This window comes from Caenorhabditis elegans, chromosome X (assembly GCF_000002985.6).
Source record: "Caenorhabditis elegans chromosome X".
Classification (NCBI taxonomy): Eukaryota; Metazoa; Nematoda; class Chromadorea; order Rhabditida; family Rhabditidae; genus Caenorhabditis; species Caenorhabditis elegans.
This window is the reverse complement of record NC_003284.9, coordinates 6,310,639-6,321,456: the sequence shown is the minus strand read 5'-3', so window position 1 is coordinate 6,321,456 and position 10,818 is coordinate 6,310,639. Positions and strand designations below refer to the sequence as shown.

At 37.0% G+C, this 10,818-nt stretch overlaps 2 protein-coding genes and 1 non-coding gene across 6 annotated transcripts; 1 reads left to right on the top strand and 2 right to left on the bottom strand.

Moving 5' to 3' along the window:
* Nucleotides 1-286: 286 nt before the first annotated feature.
* T10E10.11 lies at nt 287-423 on the bottom strand. The gene has a single exon (NR_071280.1). It is a non-coding gene; the product is annotated as an Unclassified non-coding RNA T10E10.11 (non-coding RNA).
* Nucleotides 424-1,810: 1,387 nt separating this feature from the next.
* Nucleotides 1,811-6,928, top strand: chtb-3 (EB domain-containing protein; the record flags this gene model as incomplete). 2 transcript variants are annotated; one of them, NM_001375049.2, is made up of 15 exons in its annotated part: nt 1,811-1,967; nt 2,696-2,924; nt 3,419-3,477; nt 3,526-3,815; nt 3,871-3,934; nt 3,982-4,038; nt 4,094-4,168; nt 4,509-4,756; nt 4,812-5,465; nt 5,583-5,691; nt 5,738-5,848; nt 5,896-6,303; nt 6,351-6,459; nt 6,505-6,650; nt 6,697-6,928. In NM_001375049.2, the coding sequence occupies 15 exons, from the start codon at nt 1,904-1,906 to the stop codon at nt 6,822-6,824; spliced, it is 2,751 nt and encodes a 916-aa protein (NP_001361925.1). The 2 variants fall into 2 exon arrangements, with proteins under 2 accessions (NP_001361925.1, NP_001391204.1); NM_001404201.1 differs by lacking the exons at nt 1,811-1,967; nt 2,696-2,924; nt 3,419-3,477; ... (2 more) ...; nt 3,982-4,038; nt 4,094-4,168 and having other exon boundaries at nt 4,592-4,756; nt 6,697-6,824.
* A 316-nt stretch (nt 6,929-7,244) lies between these two features.
* Nucleotides 7,245-9,766, bottom strand: npr-38 (G-protein coupled receptors family 1 profile domain-containing protein; the record flags this gene model as incomplete). Of its 3 annotated transcripts, none has more annotated exons than NM_001375047.3 (11): nt 7,245-7,820; nt 8,011-8,112; nt 8,159-8,275; nt 8,384-8,500; nt 8,553-8,674; nt 8,726-8,866; nt 8,912-9,038; nt 9,086-9,154; nt 9,205-9,307; nt 9,355-9,464; nt 9,633-9,766. In NM_001375047.3, the coding sequence occupies 11 exons, from the start codon at nt 9,713-9,715 to the stop codon at nt 7,760-7,762; spliced, it is 1,152 nt and encodes a 383-aa protein (NP_001362130.1). The 3 variants fall into 3 exon arrangements, with proteins under 3 accessions (NP_001362130.1, NP_001362131.1, NP_001362129.1); NM_001375048.2 differs by having other exon boundaries at nt 7,252-7,814; nt 9,633-9,715; NM_001375046.1 differs by having other exon boundaries at nt 7,760-7,826; nt 9,633-9,742.
* Nucleotides 9,767-10,818: the final 1,052 nt, after the last annotated feature.

Below are 10,818 nucleotides of genomic sequence, written 5' to 3'. Positions count from 1 at the left end.
CAAAGTTAGAAGTTTCCAAAGTTGCAATGATACATAGAATTATAGACTCTAGTTAAAGCTTGATCTTCGATCAGTAAAACTTCAGCCATCCGTAGATGTAACAGAATAAAAACGGTCTTCAGTTTTTTTAATTGGCCGACTATGTCAATGACGCAACAAATCGCAGCTTATCGCCGATAAGAAAGATATATTGAGGAACACCACGTACATATTGCGGACACTTTCTCCTCATCAGCTTCCACAGTTGTTCTTCCTTTCGAGGTTCGTTCTGAACCCTCATCATCAGCCTTAGTATCTCAGCCGCTCCTTCATTAGGTCTACACTTGCCATCACCCACACCGATAGCTGCCCTTGAAAAAACCGGCGTCACCTCAAACCTTGTCTGCGACTCATTATCTTCATCATCTTTTCTCGCTTCAACCCAAGCCCCGGAGGACCGCTTTCTTCTGTTTTTTACATGCGCTGGGAAAGAGAGAAATGAGAAAAAACCCTATCTGTTCGGTTTTTTTCTGTTTCACTTCCTCGAGGAAGTCATTAAAAAATGCCACCAAGGTGGTAGGGATAAATGAAAAAAAAAGAAGCGTAAATAAGGAAATTTGGGTTTTTCGTCGACATTTCAAACATTATCAAAACACCTGTCAGCTATAATTGTATTAATTCCCAAATAAATCGAAATTAGCAAGTCGCCGTAAATGTCGTATTTGGAACGGTATTAAACATTTAATAAGTGACGTAATCTGCTTGTTCCAATCAGCATCAAGAGGAAAAAGTCTACAAAAAACCTTCATCTCACTATGGGAATTAGAACAGTGAAAATTACAAAAATGTCGTGGTATATCATCTGGGAAAAAAGTTTTTTCGGGTAAAACTATCTGCATGAAATGATCAAAAAACACTTGAAAATCCGACAAACACAATAGATCAAGTGGTTGAGAGATGTGCTCCAGCATCGTGTCTATCCGGAAAATCAAAAACGTGCCCTTTCAGTGTTTTCCGCCAGGGCCGTCATAGCAAAGAAGATTATGGCGGCAACATGATGGTCTGAATTGTGCTATTCTTTCATTTGGGTACAATTGTTTTTTGTGCGTTGTGCGTCTATGAAATTGAAACAAAGTGGAAATGAAATGAATGTGCCAAGGAAAAAAGGAATTAAAGAAAGTATTGAAAAGTTGAAAGTTAATCTGCAAAATAAATAATATATGTAGTGCCGAATTTGGAAAATCACATATTTTTTGGCCATACTGAAAAATTGCGATTATTAAGTATGCCGAAACTGATTTTGAACTCAGTGTCTGAGCAACTTTTGTAACTTTTCAATTAAAAGTAATGACATACTAAAAATGTAAAAAAAACACATGTAGTAGCCATATTCCTAAAAAGTTGTTTTATTAAAAAACAAGTATGACCGCTTTACAGTGTGAATTTCGGAAATAGTAAGTTTTTAACCTGTGTTGAACAAGCCTTAAAACATATCTTTATTCTAAAAAAGTTCATAAATTTTTGGATTTGCAGAACCTCAATGGCTCATTCCTTATTACCAGAACCTCCCTTTGCACTCAAATCGGGTTAATGTCGTCATTCATAAATGAATCAAGTAAAACTGTTTGCAGATTCGACATGACTCATACTCCTGTAAATTGTCTAATTTTCACCAACTCCTCATATTTTGCCATGATATTTCCGCATCGCGAGGGGGTCTTCCATGTGCGTCGGCAGAGCGTCTCTGCGGAAACTGGTCTAATGCTCGACGAGCCGATGCCGCCTCATATAAACGGACGTGCTGCGATATACAGTCTCCGGAAATCTAACATAGCGAGTCAAGAAATCCAGACAGTTTGTCTCTATTCATTCCATATTTTAAATTATATATTTTATACTAATTTATTCATAATTTATATATGAGATGGAGTTATATATTTCTATGTTACCATTTTTAACTATTTTGTTACTGCCACACCCTTCACAAGGTAAATTTTTTCGTGATATTTTGATTAATAGTATCAAATCACTGTATCAAATCATATTTATCTAGACACATTGTGTCAAAAGAAGTCAAATAGCATTCTGTTATTATTATATGATTTAAAACACAGATGAGATATTAAACTATAAAATTTTGATAATCTTAAATACCTTAATTGGAGCATATTTCTTTCCTTTAAGTTGAATCTGGACACGAAATTTGTCATTCAAAAAGAGCAGATTTCTCAACAAACAAAAAAGAGTTCGAATTTCTTGATTTCCACCGCGCGGACGGAAAGAAAAAACAAACGAAAACGTTTCAAGTACTTTTTCTCGTCTTTGTAGTCTCCTTCTAGCCTCTCATCATAAAGTTATTCAGGTCAATTACGAGCAAAATTGATTCATGATTTTCAATTAAAGATGAATCCCATCAAACTTCCGCGTTCCAGTTTATCTAGTTCAAGGGCGACAAATAGTAGTAGTACGCACAAAAAACCGTTTCTGTGGTGGCTATCACTTGCAAGATCGGTATCATGTCATTTCTGATTTTAAATCCCAAGGCATTCAAGAACATACTCAAGGTCGGATTCGCTTAGTGGCATCTAGAGGTTCAAAGAACCAAACCCTAAGACAGAAAAATGAGTAAAAGGACAGTGACAAGTGAAACATCACTATAAACTAAAAAACTTATAAACTTAACTTCGAATCGGGCACTCAAATATTTAAATTTTAGGGATCGAAAACTCTCCGTCCGCTGGAAAGGTGTGCATGACAGTTGAACATCTAAGACCTGCGGATAACTCGACACAATTTTACGAGTGTGCGCCACTCAATGAGGATGAAGTAAAAGGATACGCGCTGAGCAAGAAATACCTGGGTGTCTGGAACCTACGAGACTGTCCCAAGGAACACGAGTTTGACGAGCCGAAACAACGATGTATCGAGAAGAAGACATTCAGAAGGTGAGTTTTGAAGAAGGAGTAGGAAACATTTTGTAGATAATTTTACGTAGAGAAAAAATCTGAATTTTTTAGAGTTTCAGCGATTCCCCCAAACTTAATATTCTTTTTTCAAAAGTGGAGTAGGGCCAGTGGTGGTGAAATTGTGAAAAAAAAACTGAGTGGTGAAATTGTGAAAATGTGGTGTACAAATTACCAAATATCACAGTGAAACTGTTTACATAATTTGAAAAAATTATCTATTGACAGTTAAAAGGTGCATACAATGATTGAATATCAGTATGTATATGAAACATAAAGAAACCATTAAATTCAAAAGAAATAACTTTCTAATAGACGATTTCTAAAAAAAGTATCAAAAACTGATTACCACTTTCTGAAACAATATAAAGAATTTCTCATTTTGGCACCAAAAGAGTGGTTTTTAACAATTTCCCCACTGTCGCAGTTTTATATTTAAGTAAACTTCTTCAGAACTCAGAGTAAATATTTTTTAGGCAACAAGTCGCTTGCGCACAAAATGTTCAGGCATCCGGATGTGTCTCTGCTTGTCAAGGTATTTCAAAAATTGATTGAACAGAGTCAAAAAGTCTTCTTTATTCAGCCCCAACCGCAGTTGCTAACCAGGGTATGGAATGTAATTGGCGTTCGTCCCCACTTCAACAAGATCCTGCAAGCAACGCATACTTCTTCCAGTGCGTCCCATCCTCGCCTACTGAAGGATGTGGAGAATGGACACGTATGCAATGCTCCCAATCGACAGTTTTTAATTCTGATTTGAATGTTTGTGTACCACTTGCCATCCAGAACTCATGTGATAGTTCCACCCAACAGCCTGTTTGTAGCTGTTCTCAAGTTTCCAGCTCTTGCCCAGGAACTTCCCAATGTCAAAACGTAGGTTTTGATGTATATTAGGAATTAAAAAACAAATTTTAAAATTTTATTACAGAAAGTTTGTTGCCAACAAACGGATACTCTAAACTTGAACAATTTGATTCAACATCAAGCTCCCCGTAAGTTGAAAGATTGGAAAAATACCTATTTCTTGATCATTTTACAGTCTGCCCCGGTTCAAATGTGCCACCACTTGGTTCATGCAACGAGCAGTGTCCGCAGTGTGAGAAAAAAAAGCTAACAACTAAAACTTCTAAAAAACAATGTAAACATTTCAGACTCTGCTTGTACCCCAGGATTGGGATGCTGCCCAGTTCCAGTGAATGAGCAACCAACAGGAATGATTAAAATTAGTAAGTAAATATAAAAATATTGCTGCGAGCACTATTGACTGTGCACATTGTACACTTTGCGGACCTTGCGGACTTCACTGTCCTGCAAATATAAAAAATTGTATCGATTTCTGGGACTGTATGTTGTATACATTATGTGATACGGTTTCTTGCAATTTCAAATAAATTTCTGTAACCGTGCCCAAAAAATAAGTTTTCCATTTATTTTTATTAAAAATGGTAATTTGATCAAAACATGAGGTTACGTTGCTTAGCCTAAAGTTGTAAAAGAGATCACGGTATTTTTCATCAGTTACAATTTTTTGAATCTTGGGCATCTTTTTCATACGATTTTTTCCAGCTCTCTGCCCTGGCTCTTACTCCCCACCGTTTGGAGTTTGTGGATCTTGCCCATCTGGAACACAATGCAACCAACAACTTCAAATGTGTTGTCCTCTACAACAACAACCATCCACAGATATTGTCTACAATGTTGTACTTCTTTGTCCTGACGGAACACCATCGACAACTTCTTGCTCCAAAGGATGTGGGCCAAACAATGCTTGTTTCCAGGGAGCTTGTTGCCCGATTCGTTGCCCAGTTGGACAGGTGGGCAATTTCTTATTTAAATAAGAAAGTACAAAAGTCAAATATTAAATTTTAGAACGCTGTGGGATTCTGCTCTTCTGGATCTTGCGGAGTTGGAAGTTGTTACTCCAAAACAACATGTTGTCAAGAGCCAATTAAACTCCCGGTGTGCTCGAACGGCATGATTTCTCAAAAACGTTGCCTGGTCGCAGCCGAATGTGGCCTGAACCTTGAGTGTTCAAACGGTGGGTGCTGTCCAATACCGTTCTGTCCAAATGGAGTAACAGCCCGTGGCCGATGTTCTCAAGTGAACGGATGTCCAATGGGGCAAGCTTGTATGGAAGGTCTTTGCTGTCCACTGCCAAAATGCTCCAATGGTATAACATCTCTCGGAATTTGCACAAGAACCTTGGATTGTGGTCGAATCGGTGTTGACTGTAACAACGGAGCATGCTGCCCACTACCAACTTGCCCGAACAATATTGCATCGTCACAAAGATGTTCGGGTGGATGTACGAACTGTTGTCCAGTAGGACAGACATGTATGAACGGTGGTTGCTGCGATCTTCCGTCGTGTCCATCTGGTGGATTTGCAATTTCAATGTGCACTGGGAAATGTGGAACTGGCTTTGAATGTGTGAACAGCGGTTGTTGTTCTCTTCCAAGATGCCCAAGTGGTCTAATGTCGGTTCAGAGGTGTGCAATGGGAATCGGGTGCCCACCAGGAAATGTAAGTTTTGGGTTCAGTTAGTTTATTACGCAGCTTTCAATTTTTTTTACTACTGACGTTCAAAATTTGATAACTACAAAGCACGACTCGACAATCAAACAAACAAATTTTTTGTAGCAATGCGAAAATGGTGTTTGCTGTCCAATGCCAATGTGCTCCAGCGGAAGTATTGCGTCGTCTGTTTGCGGAATGGCTAACTCTTGTCCGATAGGTTACATTTGCGAAGGTTGTTTTTTCTTACTGAAAAAATTAAACAAACATGTTTCTTGCAGGCCGCGGATGCTGCTTGGAGCCACTTCCTTTGTGTCCAAATGGAGGAAGAGCTTCAATGAGATGCTATCGGGGAGCAGAATGCCCACCAGGTTATGGATGCACTCCACTAGGTACTTAAAATGAATTCAAAGAAATTAATCTGAGCATATACTTACAGGAGGTTGTTGTCTTCTCTCAATGGAACCAGTGTGTCCAACCAGATCCAACGCAGTTTGCCAATGCTCACCCAACAATGTTTGTCCGTCAGGCGCGAGCTGTACTATGGGCACGTGTTGTTCGAGCGGAATAAGCCCTATTGTCTCGTTCAGTGTTCCTGGCACAAGTTGCCAGAATTCGAACCAGTGTAATGGATTCCAAAGCACGTGCGCACAATGTGTTCAAGAAGTTTGTTCATGTGTCAATGGGGCAGCGTCGAATGGAGCAACGTGTGAACAAATGGCACCGACAGTTTTGACGTTGGCAAGAAACGGATGTGATCAATATGGTTCTCCATGCAAATTCCTTTTGTCGACAGCACGACGACGCCCACTTTTTGCACCGATTGGCAATATGACTGAAACTCCACGTAAGAATAGTTATACGAGTATATTTTCAAAAGTTCAAAAATTACAGTGTTCTTCAACGTGGCATCCAAAAGAAAATGTGTCGCCAACATTCAAAATTTTGATGCCGACTCAACATGTCTTCCAAACGAAAAATGTATTGACGGAGAATGCAGGATGTAATGCTCTTTAGGAAGGCAATATTTATATGGTTTTTTTTTCAGGAAACTGTGGCCTGGAGAATACGGTTGCCAAACCGACATTGAATGCCAGTCTAGATGCCCGAACACCTACTGCGAAAAGAAGAAGAGTGATAAAAATGTTCCACAATGCCAATGCACGAATGGAATGCTTCTCTATGGAAGATGCTGTTAGTTTCTAAGAACCTGGAAGTTAATGTCTAATTTCTGTTTCAGTCTCCCAGTGTCCACGAGGATTCCACGAGTCTGGAGCATTCTGTATGCACGACGATGAAGACAAATTTTGGATGGATGCTGAATCCCAAGATAATCTGAAAGCTCTTTTAAATGCTGGCAAATGTTGATCTCATGAAACGCCAAAAGCTCCGCTATAAATGTATATATGGACTTATATGAAAATGTATTGATGTTTAATTAATATTAACATGAAATAAAAATATTTATCCGCAATATTATTGTTTTCAAACCTCATATGACACCTGAAAAAAAAACAAAAAAGTCCTAGACCTGGATGCCAGCACAGTAGAGTATACCTACATTTTATTAAATGTTTATTATAATAAATCAACTTTAAAATACGTCTTAAAGATGAAACATGAAACATAGCGGGTAATGCCGGTTTCATCAGTCTGACGCATTTTGGCTTCAAGACGTCAAAGTTAATTTTGAATAGACTTTGACTCTCAAGAAAATCTGAAATCTCTTTTCATTGCTCGTAAACGTTCGTCTCATGAAAACGTAAGTGCTCCGTTATAATTGTGATTATGGAACTGTACAAAAAAGTTTTATTTTTATTTTTTTAAGAAAACAATTAAATGGAAATATAACTTATCAGCAATATGATGTGGTCTTACAAAATAAAACCAAATGGAAAGAAAAGAGAATTAAACATTCGGATACAGTTCAACATCAAAGGTATGTAAAATTTTTAAAAATCCGTATGAACAAAAATATGAAACCAGTTGAAAGAGTGAAAAAGATCGTGTTTCTATATTGAGATAACTATGTCTTAAGTATAGTTTTAGATTTCACGTTCTGTGAAATGTCGGTGAAGTTTAATATTCTATTTAGTTTTAACAATTGAACAAAACGTTAATATATTTGATCATTTAAAAAATCTCAAATCTAATACTATTCCTAAACAAAAGGTGTTGGGAAAATAGTTGTCACACATCTCGCAGTTAACTGATATGTTTAGATCCAATTAAAACAATTTCCGGCCTAATTTCTTAAAGTCTAATGCATTTTTTGAGAAAATGACATAAATGGAACGCCGCATTCAATCGTGAGAACAGTTGTTACTTGAATCGCCAATGATGTTCAGAGGGAGGGATCTGAATCTGAACCTTTGAAATGCTTTAGTGAGATGCTCTTAGAAACAAAGGACCTTACGATAGATGCATGACACGGAGACATGAAATACAAAGAGATGATAGACAAAAACGAACGCTGTGAGGCACGATAATGCAATTGTGAAACACCCTACTGTCATATTCACACTGTGCCTTACATCTACCGATTTTCACTTACCTTGTTCTCGGCTGATTTGCACTATCTTTTCCACTGATTCCATCTTTGTATTTGCACGACAGAAAGCACAACTTCTTTTTCATTTCTTTGCGAAAATGTTTACTGCAACAAAAATAAAATTGAATACCTAGAATACTCTACTCCTTACCTGCTCATGCAAAAAAGTATGAAATTTGCAACTTTGGAGCATGTGACAACGGTTGTGGAAACTTGAACACTTGTGTACATCCATCTTGTTGAGTAAAGAACGTTATGAAACAGGTTGCTGAAATTAGTATACTTTTCTTGTGCTTTTTCAAAAACTTCTAGAAATTAAATTGAAATAATTGCTGTTTTTACTTCCTGAGATCAAAAAATTAAAACAAAAACTTACATGTAAACATATAGGCATGCAGATGGAATATGTGAAACAATGTAGCATGTGACAATTGCTATGACCGTATAAGTTACATGACGTTCGGCTTTGTTCACATGGCGATTCCAAACACCACTGAAAATTGCAAAATTGAATAATACAAATTATGAGTCACTAAGTTTTGCACCTGTTAGAAGAATGATGTCGCACTACTTCCGATCGATCGGTTACGTTGGATAAAAGTGGAGCAGGGACGTCATCGGATCTTGTCGAGTTTCTTGCACTTCTTGTTCGAGCCGGAAAGAAGTGCTAAATATCTTTAAGTTTTTTCTACTGACTTTTTGATGATTTGTTTGTTACCCTAAATCGGTTACGAAGATAATACAGCAAGCAAGTATGAAATGATATTAAAAGAATCATTGGGATCAGAATGTGGAAGATGAACATGAAAACTGTCATTACTTGGATCAAAGTGATTCTGTTATCTTCAATATTTTCCATCTGAAAATTTCATTATAGTTTCAATAATGAAATTATTGTTCTAACCGTTGAATTCGTAAAATTTCCAGAGCCTGCATGGTCATCAAGCAGTTTGAAATTCATATGAAAGCAGCTTGCACCCGTGAAGAAAAGGATTAGTGGAATCGCAACAAGGTTATGTCTTGGGCAAATTCTGAAAAAAAGAACTAGTTCAAGAATAACAACGAAAAACTGAGTTACGTTTGCAGTCGAGCAGAAAATGGAGCCTTTATCGCGTATAGTCGGTCAAATGATACCGTCACAATGAACCTGGAATGTGCTCTTTTAAACTATAAGAATGGAGTTTTATGTTTCAATACCAAGTGCTAGCCGCAGAAAACCAGTTTGCAAGAAAAGCTAGATGATGTTTGTGAACTGCAAACCACATGTGATATTCCGATGCACATTTTCTCTCTGGGTTATCTGAAATGTAAGACGTTATTATAAATGGTAAATCCAAAAAAACTTACCGGGACAGTCGGAAAGAACCATTGACGGCCAACGACTCAACTGATTTGGAACCATACAAATAATGTAGAGGATGTCACTAAAAGCTGCTGCCGCCAGCATTTCATTTGTGCTTAAATGTTTAATAATTGGCATTACATTCTTATTTGTTTATTGAGGTAAAATATTCATTGTTATGGAGTGCAAAACTTTTAGAAAAAAAAAACGTTTTATAAAACTAAGTGAAATTATTGTTTCAGATCTTCTGACTTCTTTTTTTTTTCTTTAAAAAGTTACCAACCTGTTTCTCATTGATCTACTAAGCAAGACAAATAATGTGATAGAATTACCAAAAACACCCAGTATTGCCAAGAATGGGAACATGTACTCACAACTCAATGCGAGTATTCTTTGTATGTCATCGCCTCCCATTCTGAAAAGAATGTTGATAAATTCCCATTTATGAAAGCATATAAGGAAGAGAACTCAGAAATGATGGATCAATTTAATAGCGTGACGTGAGAGAAATATCAGTTTGAAGGAGGAGAAACCTTGAAAAACATGATCTATGAGTAAGTAAGAAACGATAAACTCGTGGTATTGAAAATTCTGGAGAGCAACAGGTGAAAACATTTTGTTCATTCGATTCGAAAATCTATGGTTAAGTGAAAATGATTTTCAAGTTGTGCTTGGAAAAATCAAGAAGTAGCAAAACCTTGAACTAATACAATTAAGCATGAAGAAAAGTGCAAAAAAGCGTTCTTCCAACCGACGTGACGACGGGAAATTAAGGGTGGCGGGAAAGAAAGATGTTCCTAAGCAAGAGAGCAAGAGAGCAAACGACAAGAGGGGGGAAAATTCCATTCACCCATCTTTTTTCCATAAAACTAATTTCCATTCGAGGACCCGCCCTAAATGAGAGAACGAGAGCAAATGTTGCAAATTGAAAGTGGCCAGGCTCAGCTCATCCATTCCGTTTTAAGAGGGGAAAATGAGTGGAAGGAAAATGAAATGTATTTTTATAAGAATTAACTTTTATAAATAGATCGAACTCAACGGATGTGTCTTATTATTTCTTGCTAATCCTTCCTATTGGAAAGCACAGCACTTGGATGATTTTTTAGATATCTTGGAAAAAAACTTTTGCTGACCTTCAGTCGTTCATAGTTTTTGCAGAAAAGTTTCATAGCAGTGAATATACAAATTAGCTTTGTTTCGGGAAATTATAGAATTGATGATAGAACACGTGAAGAATGCATAAGATGCAGAAAATCATTGAACTGTGAACCTATGCTCCGTTAATTTTGATGACCAAATTTTTTAAGGTCTAAGAAACGTTTTAAAAGTAGCGAGAAAATTAATTACTACTACTGCAAACTTTTTTGAATACATATATACAATAAAACTTTCATGATGATGAAAGAGAGTGTGCAATTGGAAATTGGTATTTCGTATTTGCACATAATGATCCCGCAAATTCAAATGGA